The sequence below is a fragment of the Fringilla coelebs genome (genome assembly GCF_963513975.1).
Source record: "Fringilla coelebs genome assembly, chromosome: 14".
NCBI lineage: Eukaryota > Metazoa > Chordata > Aves > Passeriformes > Fringillidae > Fringilla > Fringilla coelebs.
The window spans coordinates 6,303,638-6,322,422 of record NC_140040.1 but is presented as its reverse complement, the minus strand read 5'-3'; the positions used below and the strand labels follow the sequence as shown (position 1 = coordinate 6,322,422).

At 47.0% G+C, this 18,785-nt stretch overlaps 1 protein-coding gene across 2 annotated transcripts; it reads left to right on the top strand.

Moving 5' to 3' along the window:
• The first annotated feature begins 168 nt into the window (after positions 1-168).
• On the top strand, positions 169-18,073 carry KATNB1 (katanin regulatory subunit B1). 2 transcript variants are annotated; one of them, XM_084215066.1, is made up of 19 exons: positions 169-548; positions 3,772-3,902; positions 5,950-6,067; positions 7,768-7,868; positions 8,390-8,431; positions 9,089-9,172; positions 10,121-10,236; positions 10,763-10,834; positions 11,094-11,244; positions 11,635-11,822; positions 11,938-12,068; positions 12,866-12,913; positions 13,085-13,161; positions 13,756-13,875; positions 14,658-14,807; positions 15,125-15,201; positions 15,595-15,669; positions 16,345-16,461; positions 17,038-18,073. In XM_084215066.1, exons 1-19 carry the CDS (start codon positions 509-511, stop codon positions 17,168-17,170), a joined length of 1,971 nt encoding a protein of 656 aa, XP_084071192.1. In that variant the 5' UTR covers positions 169-508; the 3' UTR covers positions 17,171-18,073. The 2 variants fall into 2 exon arrangements, with proteins under 2 accessions (XP_084071192.1, XP_084071191.1); XM_084215065.1 differs by having other exon boundaries at positions 11,935-12,068.
• Positions 18,074-18,785: the final 712 nt, after the last annotated feature.

The following is an 18,785-nucleotide window of genomic DNA, read 5'->3' as shown; positions in this document are numbered from 1 at the left end:
AGGGCGGCCCCGCAAAATGGCGGCCCCCATCCAGAGCGCAGCCTCCTCATTGGCCGCGCCTGCTGGGCTCCGCCAAGAAGCTGCTCCGCGAGTGGCGGCCGCGCTGCCGTCGCCGTGGCAACCACCCCGCCCTCGTTTCCTATTGGCCGAGCGGCGCGCGGAGCCCGGGCAACCGCCCGGCGCGGCGCGGGGTTGTTGTGAAGGGCCGGTTGCGGGGCGGTGGCGGGCAGGGGGTCCCGGTCCGGTACTGCCGGGCCCCGCCGCCGCCAGCGTCCAGGCGATCGCCCTCGCCCCGACCGGCGCTCCCGTCCCGTGATGCTCGTCAGCGGTGAGGCCTCGTCCCCCGCCGCGCCGCCTCTCAGGAGAGTCTCACCGTGACAGTGTTTGAGTGCCCGCAGGACGGCCGGGGCAGCCCCGGTGCACGGCCTGGCCGTAGGACGCGCTAGCGGAGCGGAGCCCCGCCGGGAGGAGGAAGGCGCTGCCCGCGCCAGAGGCGCCGCGCTGAGCCATGGCCGAGGCCGTCACCACGAAGACAGCATGGAAGCTGCGTGAGTGCCGGGCGGGGGAGCCGCCCCGGCTGGGAGCGGGGAGGGGTAGGAGCCACCTCATCCCTGCCCTGGATATGGTGCCCGAGTCCTCTCTCTACATTGCTGACTGGAAATTTTAACTCCTGGAAGTCCTGGTGGAAAACATAGCGGCACAGTGAATAGCGTGGCCTTGTCAGTGCTGTTTTCAAAGTGTCACTGTCTTTATTTTTTCTGGATAGCTGCTGCAGTGCTAAGCTAAGTGCCTGTCTGACCCCACATGACTCTAGTGTAGTACAAGAACAACCGAGGCAGTGAGCGATGGGGCACCTGTCAGGGGACAACTCTGGATGTACGGAGAGACTGGGGAATGAGAGGCTGGAGAGCAACCTCACAAAAAGGGATGTGGGGTTCCTGGTCGATGTCAAGTTGAAAATGAGTCACCGGTGTGCCCTGGTAGCCTAAAGGGCCGGCTGTGCCCTGGGGTGCACTGAGGAAGGTGATGGTCCCCGTCTGCTCCGTGGTGTTGCTGCCTCACCTCGAGTCCCAGGGGCAGGTTTGGGCACCACAGTTTAAGAGGGATAGAAAGCTTTTGGAGAGCATCCAAAGAAGGACTGTGAATATGGTGAAGGGTTTAGAGAGGAAGCCATGCAAAGGAGTGATTGAGCTCTCTTGGCTTCTTCAGCCTGGAGAAGAGGAGGCTGAGGGCAGAGCTTATCATGAGCTGCAGCTTCTTCTTGAGTGCGTTGGAGGGCCAGCTCTGATCTTTGCTATCTGTGACCAGTGAAAGGACCTGGGCGACCCTCTGGAGCTGTGCCAGCAGATGTTTAGGTTGAATATTAGGCAAAAGTTCTTCACCTTCACAGGAGCCATGAGCAGAGAGGTACTCACAGCACCAAGCCTGTGTTTAGCCAACGCTCTCAGGTAAAGGGGGGATTGTCCTATGTAGGACAAGCAGGAGTAGGACTTGATCCTTGTGGGTCTCTTCCAACTCAGAATATTCTGTCATTCTACAGAAACTGCTCTTGAGAGCCAGGTTTTGATGGGGCATCCCCTCAGTAAGAGGGAGAAGGCCCCAAACTTAGCCTCTGTGGAGTTGTCCTTCATTGGTGCTCACTTGTACAGAAGGTTCACTGAGCTCTCTGCTGCAGGAGAAACGAGGTGATCTTTGCAGGGCCTGTGTGTCCCACCCTCTTGAAATTGCTTTGCAAGAGACAGTAAGAATCTGCTGGCTTCATGTCCATTATTTTTCCTCTGAAGGAGTAGGAGACAGTTGCTGACTATCAATTTCTGTCTGGTAACTAATGAGTTATTTCATTGAGGAATGCTTAGAAGCAATAGGATGTGATCAGTTGCTTTAGTCATTTAGTGGGCTCTGGTAAATGGCTGTCAGAAATAGTGTCCTTGGCTGGTAACACATGAAGTCACCTGAGATTACTGACTTAGGAATTTTGTATCTTTCTGAGCAGAAAGCCAGTTTGCTCTTATCTTCCCATCCCTGAAACTCCAATTGCAGGAAGAGCTGAAAGTCTGTCCATCTCCATTTCCATAGGTGTGCAGAGGTTCTTGATCTTCATTTTTGCTGTCTGCTGCCCCATCTTAGCATCCTCTTTAGAGGGAAAAGCATTCTGAGTGTTAGGGATGTTTCAGCAATGCTAACTAGGAGTTGAGTGCTGCTGGGCTGGTGGTAAGTGATAGCTGGTGACAAGAACTTCATTAAATAAAAAAATTGTGGGTTTAAGGGACTTGTGGGAGAACAAATGGACCTCTCTGCCCAAGGCAGACATCATTTATCACCTGGCTTTTAGGAACAGAGAGCTGGATGCTTCCACAATGATTTTTAAACTTACAATATATTATTAAGAAGGAAATCAAGACAGGAAGAAATGGAGCTGCTGACACACTCATTTCAGCAGCAATGCTCAGCATCTCTCCTTGCAATTTTAACTAGTGAATTGGTCTAGTAATGCTAATTGTGTTTTTGGTTACCTTATAGTCTGTGTATCCATACAGGCTTTGTTTTAGCAGTTTTATGTGGAAGTTTGGTCTTTCAACACAATGCAGGTGTATTTTCAGATTTGCCCTTCACATGTAATTTATGGTCCAGTCACCTTTGTAATTTGAAAGGTGTTTCTCCAGCCCAAGTGAAAGTTGCGCAGTTTTGCTTTCGAAAAAAACACTGCTGAGAGTTTGAGATCAAAGTACCTGTAATTATTATTGCAGCCATCTAAAATCCTTTTGGATTAGTGTTGCATGTAAAATGATCACATTGCTCCTCCCAGCCTAACACTGAATGAAAACTGAATTGATTCTACCTAGCCTTTTTACAGATTCATAACCATTTTTAAAGTTTCATGCAAATCCTGTGATGTTTCAAAGAAGAGAACAGTTAGATGAAGATATTGGTAAATGCATCTGCCAAAAGCCCCTGCCAAAATTCTGAGTGAATTTGAAATTCCACTGTGAGATGTGTAAGCAAATATGCTAATTTTGCTTCTTTTTTGCCCCAGATTGGTTTCTTTATGATGGGGTGTTCATAGAGTTCTATTGTTGCAGTGTCAGAGCGTCCCCTAAGCTCCCAGTTTTTTAACAGTCATTTAGCATCAATCAAATTTGTTATTTTCTGCCCATTTGGATGGATTTTCATCCTCCTTTGTCACAGCTGCATGCCCTGCAGTGCTCAGTTTTGCCTGTGTTCCCTAGTGGGGATGTAGCAAAGTCTCTGCCAAAGCTCAGGGAAGGGAGCCCCACCTCTCCCCACTGCTGAGTCTGGCTTTTTTCTGGGTAAGGTAACAAACTGTACTGCTGCTCCTCTGCCAGTTCCTCTCAGGCTGGACTGTCTGCTGCTGCACTCTAGAACAGGATTGGAGGGCCTTTCACTAGATGACTCTGGCTGCTGTGCATTATTGCAGGTAAAGTACCTTGCTGCACTTGAGCAAATCTTTAAAAGCTCCTGAGCTGCTGCAAGTGAGAGAAGATGCTTTTTGTAAGCCATGTGAGCACTGGAGTAGTGAAACTTTGGTCAGCAAATGTTTTAGTGCAGCAGGAAGAGCCAAGAAGAACTGTTCAAAGCAAGATAATAGTGTGACTTCTTATCTGAACAGTGGGCTGCTGCAGCTTGTCCAGTGGAAACTGGAAAGTGTTTCTGGAGAAAGAATTTTTTTTTTTTTTTTTTAGATCATTTGGAGGGATAGGATGAAAATTTTTATAACTGATCTGTAAAAAGTGTTTGCTGTGTTTTGTGCAGAAGAGATCATGGCCCACAGCAGCAATGTGTCCTCAGTAGTCCTGGGAAAAGGTTCAGGCCGCATGCTGGCCACTGGAGGAGACGACTGTCGGGTCAACATATGGTCAGTTAGCAAGCCCAACTGCATCATGGTAAGGACAAACCTGTTTTCAGCTTTTGGGGGGTGGGAATATTAATTCTGAGGTTTGGAGGGTAGAGAATGAGGGGAAAGATTGTTGGGGTGGAGCCTGTGGGACTTTGAATAGAGTTTGCCAACACAAAGCTGTGTAACCAGATTCTAGCTAAAGATAGGGACAGAACTGGGTGCCTGGTGAGACCACTGCTCTCTCTGGAGACATTGTGGGAATGCTTGAGCTGGACCAGTGCTTACTCACATAATAAATATTGTGCTTTAGTACATTACCAGGCCGCAAATAATTAAAGGAAGAGTTTTGTACAAGAACAGCTGGTTTTATCATGCAGGCTATAGGGGCCAGTTTTATACCCTGGGGCTTGCAGTCACAGCAGGATGCATTCCCACCTGTGCCATCGTCCCTAACTGTCACCATGAAGGTTGCCACAATAGTTTGCTGTAGGCTGGGGAGGAGTAACTCTGGTTGCAGTGTGTTAGCAAGGGTAGGCTTACCCCAGCAGTGATCACTAAAGGGCACCATAAATATATATTTAACAGATAACTATCCTGCATCACTTTGAGTGAGTGTTGTGTAAAACCAGCTTTAGCACATCTCTAGACAATTGTTTAATTAACAACACAATAATGTTGTGGCATCAAAGGCATTGCTCTAGCCCGTGTGAGCCTTGTGAGAAAAAAAACCAGGAAAAGTCAAAAAGGCTAAATGGAGAATTTGTCACCTTTATTTTTCCATTCATTAAGCATGTGAACGATCACCTTTAGCAGGGCTGTGCTTTTTGCATAGTGTAGTTAAGCAGTGTCTTTTCAGGCCCTTGGTGGCATGACTCCAGTTTGAAACTGGACAACTGCCTTACTAGACAAGTTTGAAGGACTAACTCTGTACTTTTCTGTGGTGGCAGAGCTGCACCTCTCCTGCACTCCCTGGGAACCACAGATGCTGAGATCTACTGTTGCTGAGAGGCAGGGACTGACTGAAGCTGCTTGTGTCATTCTTGTATATCAAAAGAATCTTGATTTTTGGGATTGTCCTCTGAAGTTCATTTTTAGCGTTTATATTATAATGATTATGGATGTTTGTGTTGGAAAAGAGGAAGAAGAGGAACTTTTCAAGTAGCATTAGGACTTGGTTTAAGTGTGAGCTCTAGTTCTCAGTAATGGCAGTTGCTACTGTGCATTTTATAAAGGATTTCAATTGCACATGGATTCCTAAGAAAGCTCCATCCAGCTGGAACAGGCAGCTTCCAACAGGCATTCCCAGCCTCTGTATGTGTGTGGGAGGCACAGAGCTGGTGTAGCTATTTTAAAAGACATTTGAGGATGGACTAAAGCAGAGAATACTGCTTATTTGGCAAGCAGAAAGTCTGCAATGGTGGGATTTGTTTTCTAGAGCTAGTTTTAAATATTCTTGTGTTTTACTAAAATATAGGCCTTTTCAAAATGCTGATGTAATTTATAAATTTTCAGGTGCTCAAGGATGAAAGGAACTTCATGTGAATGAAGTTGAGGCCTTATGCCTCAAGTCAGTACTTCAGTGTTAGCACCATGGTATCACTGTGACATCCATTGCTGGCAGCAACCTATGGCTTGGGGCTTGCGTGAAGTTTTCAAAGTAGCCCTGCTTTTGCTCTTGCTTTGATTTTGTAACTGGTTCATGACACTTACATGACCCATTTAGAGCAAACACGGTGGCATTGTGCTACCACAGCATAATTTTTATGATGTAAGAATGTGTCAGCCTGGTCTGAGCATCCGCACCTAATGTTTAACTACCTGTGTCTCTGTTGATGCATCCTTTAAAACTTAGTCAGTGTGCCCCAGAAAGTGATTCCAAAGATAATGTGGGAATACAGGTGTGCTGTGCTGGGTACAGTGATGGGCTTTAGAGTGCTCTGCCACCCTGGTGGCTGCTGAGGAAAATGGACCGTGGCACAGCCAGGTGGTCCCAGCTCATGGCTAAAGACTTACCCCTCGAGTATGAACAATGCCATGCTTCCTACAGGGCTGTGCCAGCAGCTGCTGACTGACACTGATGGCTTTCTTTGCAGAGCTTGACAGGCCACACAACCCCCATCGAGAGCCTCCAAGTCAACCCAAATGAGAAGCTCATAGTGGCAGGGTCCCGGTCAGGGTCCATTCGAGTTTGGGACCTGGAAGCTGCCAAAGGTATGTGCCTGTGAGTTTGTGCTTCTGGTCATGCACACTTTTTGGGGAATCCTTATGTTTAATGCCTATACTGACCCAGAAGGTTCCAGATTTAAGAAGGAACAGGAGCCTGGTATTGCTTTCATCTTCATCTGCATCTCTTTTTCTCCTTCTACTGAGGCTGTGTATTTGTATTCATGCTTGAGCATGAATACAACTTGGGCATGTTTTGGGAACACTGATCTGAGGAACTAGTTTCTATGGTTTTGACCTGAGTGTGTCAAAATCTGTATTCCAGATTAGTTCCCATGCATGTATAGATAACTAGGCATACAGAATTTGTATTCAGAGTCTCAATTTAGAATTGTCAACCTTAATAAAAGGATCCCAAACCAGATTGGAAGTTTTTAAGTTTATTAGGTTCTGTATAAATGCAGGAATCCTCTGCTTGTGTCTTCTTGTTCTTATGTTATAACTTTTCTTTTTTCCTCTAGCAATTTTTCTGCTGTCCTGCTCTTGCATGGCCACATAAATAGACAAAGACCTAATTTTTAATAAACTGTAAAAGCTATGAACTCATCAAGCTCTGATCCTTTAAAGGCCACTGTTGAGTCATGCTTTATTTATTGCATTTTCCTCAAATCCTAGAATGAGTTTGCAAAGGTATCATAAATCACTTGAGTGCATTCCAGCAGAATACCAGAAAATGACTGAATATTTCTTATAGGTTACTACTTTTTCATAGAAGGAATGTGTAATGAAAATAGACTTACACTGGCTGAGCTCAGGAGGCAAACCACAGGCAGCATCAATAATGGAGAGCACTGATGTCATTCAGACAGTTAGAATCAGCGCAGTTATGGAATAGTTTGGCTCTGCCCATGGGGAGTAGCTGATCTGGCTGCATTTATTAGAAGACCTATGAGCCAGTGTCTCTGCAAATGACCACCCCAGCTCTGGCTCAAGAGCTAATTTCTGCCAGGGGAATCATCAGCTTGTTCCAGATGATGGATGAGGGAGAGGGATTGCCCTTGTTATTACCTGAGCAGTTTTTCTTAGAGTTGAGCTCTGCATTTGTCACTGCTTGCTGAGATAGGGTGTACCAGTTCTACTGGTCCTTGCTGGTTTCCAGAATTACAGGGGTGTTACTTGATGACTTGCTGAAACACTGATCGTTTCTTTGTCTCCTGCTTCCTAAGCGTGCATTTCCTGTCTTTGTGGTGATTCTTGCAAGGGGCAATTGAAGGACTCCAGGGTGAATATTGGAACCTAAGAGGTGGTGCTTGGATGGGGTGCAGAGTCCTGGGAAAGGGTCTGTCTAATAACTGCAAGGTGAATGCTGCGGGAAGTCAAGACTGTTTCACTTCACTTCCCAGCCAAAACTGTTCCTCCTCTGGCCCATTTTGCTGTTTGTGTAACAAATGGAAAAATGCACTGCCTGCCAGCTGCTTCATGTTCAGAATGGAGATCCTTGGAGTTCTGCCTGTAGTTTCCATACCTAAGGACAAGACTGTCATTAAGTTCTTTGATCATGGGCTTTCTATTGCTGTTTCTTTGCATTGTTGGGGTAAAGTCAGAGGCATTTCCACAAAATTATGTATATTTCCGTAAAATAATGGTGGGGATAGCATGGCTACACTTCTGCATAGTGTCTGGTGGAAATGAACTATTGAATATTTTCTCCCTATTCCTTCTCTCTCCTCTGCCTCTCCTTTTCCCAGTTCTTCGTACCCTACCAGGTCACAAAGCGAATATCTGCAGCCTTCATTTCCATCCTTTTGGAAGTTTTGTGGCATCTGGCTCTTTGGACACCAACATTAAGGTAAAACCCAGCTTCCACCAGAGATTTCCCCCTTTACTTGCAGTGTCTTTGTTTTGAAGAGTGCCGGAACATGTTTTGTGTCAAGCTGTTGGTGGATGCTGCACATCATCATTTCCGTGTGTGGGCAGGTGTGTTTGTGAGTGCTTGTGAAATCCGTGTGTGTATTTTCACAGCCAGCTCATGAATGTGACTCCTCTGGTGTGGAATGTGACTCTGAGTAAGGTGCCAGCCAAGACCTGGTGTCAGCAAGCACAGATGTCCTGGTTGCTGTGGATTGTATCTGCTTCCTCAGACTGTGTTTGACTGTCAGAAGTGAGCTTCTGTAGTAAGGGATATCTTCCAGGAGTGATTCTGACTTGGGGAGTTACGAAATACCCCTAAGGCCTGCAGGGGTTCAGCAGCCCATTCATTCTGCAGTATCTGTTAGCTTGGTGACACAGAGATCCCTTGTTCTGGCAGGACCCTTGAGCTCCCAACATACTGCTCTAAACATACAATTTGTTTGCTTTTCTTTCTTGTAGCTCTGGGATGTAAGAAGAAAAGGCTGTATCTTCACATTCAAGGTAAAATATTTTATTAGGTTTTGCAAAGAGGGGAGAAATATTTCTTTTGAGGACTTGTGAGCAAACCTAAATGTGATTATGTACAGTGAACTTCCTGGTTTTCAAGCATGAAAATGAGATCTCTGTGATTTGTGACGTGGCCTGGTAAACCTCAGCAGGCTTCTGCAAGATGTATGGGAATATGAAATGGATATTGTGGGATATCAATGGGTATCATGTGGTATAGTGTGGATGGCTTCAGTGAGGGATGGAGAGCATCCGTGAAGGTTTCTTTATATTCTTAATGGTATTACCACTGCACTGAGATGGTTCTGTTCTTGGGACCTTTTTCTGTCTGAAGAACTTGCTGTATATTAATTTCATATAGAAACCAGAGACTAAGTGTCACAGCGCTTCTATCTGACCATATGTAAATCTGTAATTTAGAACTGATTCTTATTAGTGAAGCCAGATCTGTATTTACCATACTTAAACTGATGGCATAAATGACTAGGTGAGAGATTATGCACATTTAGTGTGGCTGGGTGTAGTGCCTTGAGTACAGTGTTGGGTTCTGCAAGTTGTGAGCTCTGTAAAACACTTAATTGGTTTTGGGTTATTACATTGTATAGGATTGAAAGACAAAAGCCAGAATACTGTTGGTTTTCCTCATTTCAGGGTCACACAGAAGCAGTTCGGTGTCTCCGCTTCAGCCCTGATGGGAAATGGGTGGCCTCTGCTGCTGATGATCACACTGTAAAGGTAATTTATTGTGACACCTTCCTTATGTGCTTGTAGCGCATGGGAATGCTAGGATTGTTTTTTTTCCAGGCATTACCAGCACTCACTCATAAATACCCTTAGTTCATTTGGCAACTGGCTGAGCCCCGTGGGTTTGCAGAGATCAGTTTTCTTATGCGGATCCTGTCTGATAGCCCTCAACACCCATGGAAGAGCTGCATGATTTGAAATGCCCTTATCCAGCAGATACATTGGGAGAGACTATGCACAGAAAAACTAATGTTTTGATGGTAGTAGAGTTGTGATACCTGAATGTTGGCCTCAGTAAACATTGTCAAAGTAGTTGTTCACAGCGCATTGTTTCACCAGACTAATGTCTGTCTCTGTTTGTGTTATACACATTACATGTGATTATCAGTCTGAAAATTGCTGTCACGTCTGAGCAGAGCAAGAGGAGGAGTTCAGGAAGGTGTTGACTGAAGTAGTGACTTCAGTTGTTTCACATGGAATCTGGAGGAATGGAGATGAAGGACTAATTTTATTTTTCGTTTCACATGAAATTAACTGATCAGTTACTTCGTGGCATTTTCGAGTGGAAAGTAGAGCACAGGAAGAAGGAATGGCTAAGGGATTCAGAGCTTTTGGATTTTTGTTTGTTCACTTTTGAGATACAGTCTGTGGGGACAGATGGAACTGCTATATTTTGTCTCAGTCTCTAAATATAAACCAGAAACTTCTAGAGGACAAGTTATGTGGAAAATAGAAGATAATGCAAGAAACAGAACCAAAACAAAGCCTTAAATTATTTGGATAGTACTCTTTCCCTGATTATTGCCTTCTTTGACAGACTTGGGTCTGTTCTTGGAGGGGGGAAGTGTTAGAAGGTTGTCAGTACAAGGAAATCTCAGGTGTATTGGAAATATCTAACATTTAATCTCTTCAAGAGTCTCTGTTCTTTCCTCCTTTCAGCTGTGGGATCTGACTGCTGGGAAGTTGATGTTTGAGTTTACAGGACACACCGGCCCAGTAAATGTTGTTGAATTCCATCCCAATGAATACCTTTTGGCTTCTGGCAGCTCTGACAGGTACATAAGGGGAGGGAGAAAGAAGGGAAATGTATATGTCTGTTCCATTTCCTGATGCCTTTCCTTGTAAGAAGGGCATGTCAAGAGGAATGTCACTCAATTCAAACATGCCATTGTGAAAGCCAGACATCTAGACAGCAGGACGTGGCATCTGTGATGGGCAGAACATGGAGATCTTCCCTTCTCATCCAAAATTGATGGCACCTTCTGCCACACTAGAAACCAATGTGTAGCCCCAAGCTTCTCACAAATCCAGCTGACATCCTGTGTGAACAGCAGGCAGCCCTGCTCAGCTGGCAGGGTGTTCTCTTAGCTCTGGGCTGGCTCTAAATGCCTGTCCATGTCTAGAGCCTCTAAGTATCTCTGTTGGGATTCATGGATCTTAGCTAGACCAGCCTTCTGTGTAGGGTTACTGTATGTGCACAACAGCAAAAGTCACTCTGACTGTTAGTGTTGTGTTTAAAATCTGGATCCTCCTGGATTTCTAGAGTGACGAGCAATGAATTTTGTTGTGTTGTGTGTACAGGACTGTTCGGTTCTGGGACTTGGAGAAGTTTCAAGTTGTGAGCTGTATTGAAGAGGAGGCCACTCCTGTCAGGTACATTAAATTCGTACTGAAATGTGCTAGGCAGAGACTAAAGGTGGGGTGAAGGGGGGGTTTCCTCAGAGAGAGACTTTACTGGGGAGAAGTTTGGGCTGCTGGAGATATTGCACAGGCCCACCAGGCTGCACAGGTGAACACCGCATTGCAAGGTTCATTGTAAGAAACAAAACTGAAGGTGTTCAGTGTAGTCAGAGACCCACAAGGACTGAGCAAGGTGGGAATGCTGTGCCTGATTCTCCTGCCTTCCTCCCAGGTGTGTGCTCTTCAACCCGGATGGCTGCTGCTTGTACAGCGGCTTCCAGGATTCGCTGCGTGTGTACGGCTGGGAGCCCGAGCGCTGTTTTGATGTGGTCTTGGTGAACTGGGGAAAAGTAGCTGACTTGTCTATCAGCAACAACCAGCTGGTAAGCCACTGCTCCTGAGGCAGGGATAGGCAGCTGTGAAACACAAGATAAAATCCTGCTGCCTCCTTGCAGGCCTTCAGCCCTGTAAGCTTGTGTCAGGGCTTGTAGCATGCCCAAAGGCTGTGTGCCTTGTGCTGCTTCACTTTGTGTCTCTGGCTTCTGGAGGAAAGAACTGGAGCTTAGTTTGACTAGTATTTAGAAGCCGTGCTTGGCAACAGTTTTATCCAAGCCTTTCAAAATTGCTGGCAACTTCAGATTGAAAAATCCACAGCACTGAACTGAGCAGTCCTCAAGCACAGTTGCTCAGGGTCACTTCATCATGCCTGTTCTCAAAAGGGCTGGTGTGCACCCCACTCCTTGGTGAATTATCTTGATCTTTTGCCTCTGCAGATAGGAGTTTCCTTTGCACAAAGCACAGTCTCTTCCTTCGTTGTGGATCTCAACAGAGTCCCAAAGTCAGATTCTGTTCCTCATGGGTTGATCAGGGACGACCAGCCTCTTGTGCCACCTACCCCCACAGGGTCCTCCCTTCGCCGCATCTATGACAGGCCCTCAACGAGCTGCAGCAAGCCACAGAGGTGAGGCAGTCTGCTGGCTTGCTGAGTTTCAGATCTTAAGGAAATGTCCCAGGCACTCAGTGTTCTCTCTCTGACAACATGGCTTCCCCTGACAACAACTCTTTTTGCACAGCAGAGTGAAGCACAACTCGGAGAGTGAGAGGCACAGTCCTAGCAGTGAAGATGACCGGGATGAGAAGGAATCAAAGGCTGAGATCCAGAACCAGGAGGATTACAAAGAGATCTTCCAGCCCAAGAATGCAATCTGTCAGTACCAGGGTTTACAGTGCTTTTGAGCAGTGTTTGGGTTTGAGATCAGGGTGCTAAAGTGATTTGATAGAACTGACATTTGGCTAGGCTTCACCTGTGACTGGAGAGTTTAGAAAGCTTTTCTTTCTTATTCTGTGCTGGGACACTGTTGCACAGATCTTGTTGGTGAATGGCTTAAAGGAGGCACCTTTACTAGGGTACAGTGATGTCTGTTTGAAGCCTGGCTCAGAATCCGGAGTTTCATCGTAAAAGTGCTGCCTTCCTATTCTGATTAGAGTGTTAAGGGAATTTTGTTAGCTTAGAATTTTGATATGTTTCTCAAAATCAGCAGTCTTCATTAAAGAAGGAAAGGCAAAATGTTTTGTTAAAGCAAAGACTGTTGTTTAGGAGGCATTGTGCAGTGTCTGTATCTCATTTTTTTGCAAATTATAAAAATGAGATACTATTTCTGAGGAATTCATTGCATTATTTTTATTTACTTATATAAATCAATAACAGAAGGTGGATTTTGCCTAATGTCATTTGTTGTGACATTGCCTTGTCTCATGCTTCACACCTCTACAGCATCAGTGAACCACAGGGGTCAGTTTTGTCCCTTCTATTCATGAGGGCTGAAAATTTTTAGCTAAACTCAACAGTAGTGTCAAGGTCCAAAAGAGATACAACAAGCAGAGTTATCACTGATTACCCTCATGTGTGGAGTTGTTGGAGATTTCTCTGCTCCAAGGTTGACTTATCACTTATCTGTAGCCTTGGATGCTCCTTCGTTTGTTTATTATTTAAATCTTTTGTAGGTCGAACTCCTCCTCGAAATGAGCCCTTTCCTGCCCCTCCTGAGGATGGTGAGTGTGGAAATGACCCCTTGGTGGGGATGGGGTTAATGGCCCTCAATAGAGGGAGAGCTGCCTGAAGGCAGAAATTACTCCTTGTAGTATAGCTAAACAGAACCTTTGCTCTCAACTCTTGAAAGTAACAATCAGTTTCTGCTTTCCCACTTCTCTCCCTCTTGGTAGAGCCTGGAACTGCAAAGGAAGCAGTGAAGCCCAGCCAAGCTGTGGATGTCCAGACCTCGCTGCCAAAGCAGGAGCTCGTACGTTCTGTGTGCTCTGTGAGCTGGAGAATTTGTGATTTCTGCTCAGGCTGATTCCTTCACTGCAGGGCAGTAAAAGTGCAGCTCCAGGCTTTGTGCTGCCAAGTGTCTTGCCTTAGCAGTGAAACTAAGGCCTGTTGTTTTAGTTTGCTGCTTGTGCTTGCAGTGGTGCTTTTCCTTGCGTCTCAGAAGTGGGGCACTCAGAGAATCAAGTGCCAGGTTTCTACAAATGCTTGAACAGAGGCTGTTTTGTTGCCAAAAGTGCAGGCAGCTGATGGGCCAGTATTCATTTTACTGGCTTCTTTAGAATTCTCTCTTAGCCTTCAGGCTGGCCACAGCCCATTGCCCTAATTTCAGATAACAATAACGTCACTTGGCACTTCTATTGGGGCATCTCCATGTTCTTTACAAACCTTAATTACATCGTGGTGTGTACCTGAGAGTCACTTTATTGCCTCTTAAATTATGCTAGCAAACTGCAGACTGCTTCAGTGTTAGGGCCCTGCTGTGAGAAGAAAGCAGGTCAGAAATAAAGGTCATCAGACTAGGGCCAAACTGTTCCTGCTAGAGCTTTTATCCCAATTTCTCCTGCAGCCTGATCCAGTCCAGAGGCCAGTGATTGCCTCCTCAACTTCTTTGAGCAGAACAGAGCCATCAGTGATTCCTGCAGCCAGGAATGAGCCCATTGGCCTGAAGGCCTCTGACTTTCTCCCAGTAAGTGTCTCTGGACAATGTTTTCCAGCCAATGTCTGTGTTGGGTGGCATCAGAAAGGGGGCGCCCCATTGTGATAGGTATGAATACAGCAGAGTTGAGCCCTGCTCTTAGCAAAGCAAAGAGCAAGAGGTGAGACAGTCACTGAACTATTCCATGTACCAGACACTGAACTATGTACCAGTTCATTAAAAAAATTGGTGTCTGCCATTACATGTACATAATAATTCCACAGGAATCTCTGCCTCTTGCATCTTGGAGACTTCTTGGTCTCTCTTGGGGAGGGTATTCCCTTTTCCTAAAAAGGGGGAAAGACCAGAGCATCCTGATGATATCAAACTCTAAATGTGAGTAAAGGAAGTAGTGGTTCTGCCATGGCCTGGGCAGGAAGCAAATTGAGAGTCTAATGAATTACATAAGATTTGTGCTTTGTAATAAAACTTGCAGTCCCAGACAAGTGTTTCACATTAAAAAATTGGGTTTGTGTGAAAACATTTCTTTGTTAAAGCATACTGGTTTTGAAAACTTACTTTAAATTCACCTTTTTTGAGAGTTTTTCCAAAGATTTAAACATGTTTGTGATTGATGTATTAGAAGAAGTAGGAAGTAAGTAACTGAAATCAGAACAAATTGAGCATTTCCATTTCAAAAGGTTTTTACAACCATCTGCAAGGAAGTCAGTATTCACTGACAATCTCTGCACCAGAATTGGCTCTCACCTAGGCTGGAGAATGCTCCCACCTTCTGTTCCATCCTGCTCTGTTCCTGGTGTCTGTACTTGCAGGCTGTGAAGAACCAAAGCCAGACGGAGCTGGTGGATGAGGAGGCCATGTCCCAGATCAGGAAAGGCCACGAGACCATGTGCGTGGTGCTCACCAGCCGCCACAAGAACCTGGACGCCGTGCGCGCCGTGTGGAGCACCAGTGACATCAAGGCAAGCATGTGGACATGCCTGAGGCTCCTGAGGGAGCAGCTGAGCAGTTCTCTTTGCTTCTCTGGGGCTGATTCTGCCTCATACGAAACACAGGGTCTCACAGCTTTTGTCCCCAGGGATGCACTGCAGAGTGCTGCAGCTGAATGGTCACAAAGAAACTCACATGGAGAAAACTTCCCATGAGAGAGTTCTCTTCCCTAGTAAACTTCATGTTTCCTCTACCTTGTTTTGGAAAAGTAGCACTAGATACTAATTTGCATTGGCCTAACCAGTTTGACCTCTGCAATAGATGACTTTTTCTTCCCCTTCTCTCTCAGAACTCTCTGGACTCTGCAGTGGCTATCAACGATCTGTCTGTTGTCGTGGATCTCTTGAATATTGTCAACCAAAAAGCGTGAGTGCTGGATGGGGTCAGCCCCTGGGATGTGCAAGAGCTGCCTCACTGGGCGTTGGGAGCTCTGCCTTGTACCTGCCCCATGTTCAGTGGGCCATGGCAGCATGAAATTCATGTGCTTGTAGTCACAACTTCAGGCCTGCAGTGACAGTAACTGCTGGAATTATGTGGGGCCAAGGAAAATCAAAGTCTTGGGGCTTCATAAAGTGATTCTGCTGATAGTCAAAGAAATATGTCCGAACCTGCCACTTTCACTCACGAGGGGGAGTCAGTGAACTGGCTCTCTGAACCTGAGTGTGTCTGTCTGGACGTTTGCCAGGAAGTCTTATTTGTGTCGGCTTGGCTTTGTAAAGCCTCCGTCTCCAGTCTCAGGATGTGTCCTTTTCTTTTCAGGTCTCTCTGGAAGCTGGATTTGTGTACTATAGTCCTGCCACAGATAGAAAAACTACTCCAAAGTAAATATGAAAGGTGGGCTTCAAGAACATGGTGTGCCTGAGGGACAGGGTGTGGGTAGTGATAGGGGAGCTGTGCTGGGTATTTTGTACCTGAAGGAAAATCCTGAGAAATCAGTGTAGATACAGTCTCATGCTGATATGACGCCTGAAAAGGAATGATGGAGTTGCCAGGTGTGTGTGGGAAAAGATACAGAAAGTATGCATGGGCAGGAAGAACAGGATAGTGGGATTTGTCATAAATGTTTTGGTTTAAGACAACACTGGCAGCCAGGAGGGGTCATGTAAAACAAATGGGCTTTGCACACTGCTGGGAGTGAAGCTGTCAGTCTGGGACAAGGAATGAAGTCCTGCAACAGCCCTGGGGACTCATCTGTAGGGGGAAAAATTGTAGCCTCTCTTAAGATGGAGCTTCTGCTCTTCCTTTCTTCTGGGAGAGAGGTTTCTGCCAGGTTCCCTTGGCAGGACATCTCTGCCCTTGAGCAGAGAGAGGTCCCCCTTGGATGGGGTATGTGCCAGGACCTTTGGAACAGACTTGCTTTGTGAAAGCTTTGGAACTCAGATGTGTTGCTGGTACTTGGCTGTTGCTCTCCTTCCCTGGTTCCAGGTGGTGGAGTGGAGTTGTCTGGGAGCTGTGTGCTGGGGGGACAGGAATGGCATTCAAAGTGGGACCCAATTCTCTGTTTTTCAGTTACGTGCAGACTGGCTGCACATCCCTGAAGCTCATTCTCCAGAGATTCCTGCCACTCATCACAGACATCCTCGCTGCACCACCTTCTGTTGGAGTGGACATCAGCAGAGAGGAAAGGTGAGGTACATGCTTCTTTTGCTCCCTCCTGGGACCAGCCTTTCTCTTGGGTGAGCTTTGCCCTTGCCATCAGGGCTCTGATACCAGACTGGACATGCCTTCCCTTTGTCTGCAAGCACCAATCCTTCATGCTCAGAGGAGAAGGACTGCCTTTGCCTCTGTGCATTGAGTCATACCTAAACAAAGTATCAGGAGTAAAACCACCCTGTGGCTTTCCCTCTCTGCCTCACAAGAAACATGATTCGGTAGCCAGGCCCTGGATTTTGAGTTCATTCACAGGACAGCTTCTCTCCGGGAATTGGCTTTTGGAAAACAGCACCTCCTTTTTCCCTGGACTGTACTGCCAGAGGGGGAAGAGGGCTGAAAGAGCCCTTATGTGGATGCCGTTCTCCTGTCTCATCAGGACGTGGGCTGAATGCCTGGTGTTTTCACAGAGCTGTGCTCATATTTCAGCCTCTTCCAGGCCATTTTCAGGGCTTTTCTTTCCTGCCTGAGTTGCCTCTCTGGCACTGCAGGAACTGCCACACCTCAGGCAACTAGGGATTCATGCTGTGTCTGCTGTCATTTTTTTTCCAGGCTTCACAAATGTAAGTTGTGCTACAAGCAGCTGAAAAACATCAGCAACGTTGTCAAGAACAAGTCTGGGCTCAGCGGCCGCCATGGTAGTGCCTTTCGGGAACTGCTGCTGCTCATGGCTGTCCTGGACTAACAGCCACCACCTCCTCATGTACAAATACAGGTGGCCAAGCTTCCCCTGCTCATGGTCTGGCTGGATTTCAGATCTCTCCGTGTGTCCGTCCTTTCCCCCTGCCCCTCTGCAGCATGGTAGGGAAGTGCAATCTGCCTGGCTGGTCGCCCACCCAGCCCTGGTGCCTTAGGGGCTGGATGGAGGATCCGAGTGGAGAGATGTGTGTGCTGTGTCAGGGGCCCTTGCGGGTGGAAGGCCCCACAGAGCCCTGTAGGGAAGCTGCTTCATTTCAGCTCTTCATCTCAGCATCAAGCTCTGGGCTGCTCTGTGTGCTGGCCTGTCCCTGCAGGAGGGCTCTGAGCCTGCTGTCACCCCTCCTTCCTGCTTGTGCTGTCGGTTCTTGTTGCCTGGCCCTGTGGGCCGGGGCCCTGCTCTCGCTGTGCAGCTGCTGAGGACTGCAGGCACCGCCCCACAAACGCCTGCTGTGGGGTGATGCCCTTTCCATACAGAAGGGACTTCAACTGCCATGGGGGAGCAGCCCCTTTGGCTTCATCTGACTGGGCAAGGACACTGTGCCATTGTGCTGGTGCATCTCAAGGACCTGAACCAAGAGACTTTCTCTTGGCTTCTCAGACATCCCTGCTGGCACCCAGGGCTGCAGAGGATCAGTATCTTCAGACTGTCCTTGGAGCTGAGGTCTACCTGGACCTGTTAAAACTTGTGACTTAAACAGGACTCGTCGTAATATGCTTGCCTTTGGGGGTGAGGATTTGAAAGGGTGGAGGAACAGAGGGACATGGACTGAGTTATGTCTTTCTACATCCACTGGACCATTCTTAGAGGTTTGTTTTTGGTTTTTTCCCCCAATAAATGTCTGTCAGAACCTTTCTGTCCTTCTTTCTTCTTTCCTCTGGGGAAAGAGGTTCCTCTTGGTGCTTTCCCTGCTCTTCCCAGCCTGTCTCCCATTTTATACACTGGAGCCTGTTCTCCAGGAATCTGTAACTTATAATGAATTTTATTAAAATATTTGTAATTTTTTTTAAAGTTGTGTTAAATGCCTGAATCTCTTGAAGTGCTCTTCACCTTGGCATGGCTCCTGGCTGGGAGTGCCCAGGAAAAGCAGGGCTGTGTTCCCTGCCTGTCCCAGAGGAAGCTGACCATTCTCACCCTTCCTGCTGGGAAGCCGTGGTGAACAACAGGAGAGCCAGCACTTGCCAGGTGGCTTGTGGAAATCCCGGGGGCAGTTTCACTCTGCTGGGTCGTTCCCATCCCAAGGAGCAGTGTCATCATTTAGGGCTCATCCTTCTCCCTGACTGCACACAGATCTCCCTCCCCTGGCTCTCAAGTGGATCTGGGCAGAGTGGCAATGAGCTCTGAGCCAGGGAGCACATTTGGAAGGCTGTTCTGGGGAGGCGGAGTGGGGGCCATCAGGAAAGCTAAAGCCAGTCCCCACACTGCTGATGCTTCTCCAAACAGTCACATTTTGGGAACAAAGGGGAGTTCCTGCTCTGCTCCAAGCCTCTGGAGGAGGTGGCTCCAAAAGTGGCTTGTACAGCAAGAGGCCTTGGCACTGAGCCACTGCAGGACTGATGGTGAGTTCTGCCTGCTTCGAGCAGCAGGACACTCACAGGGTGTG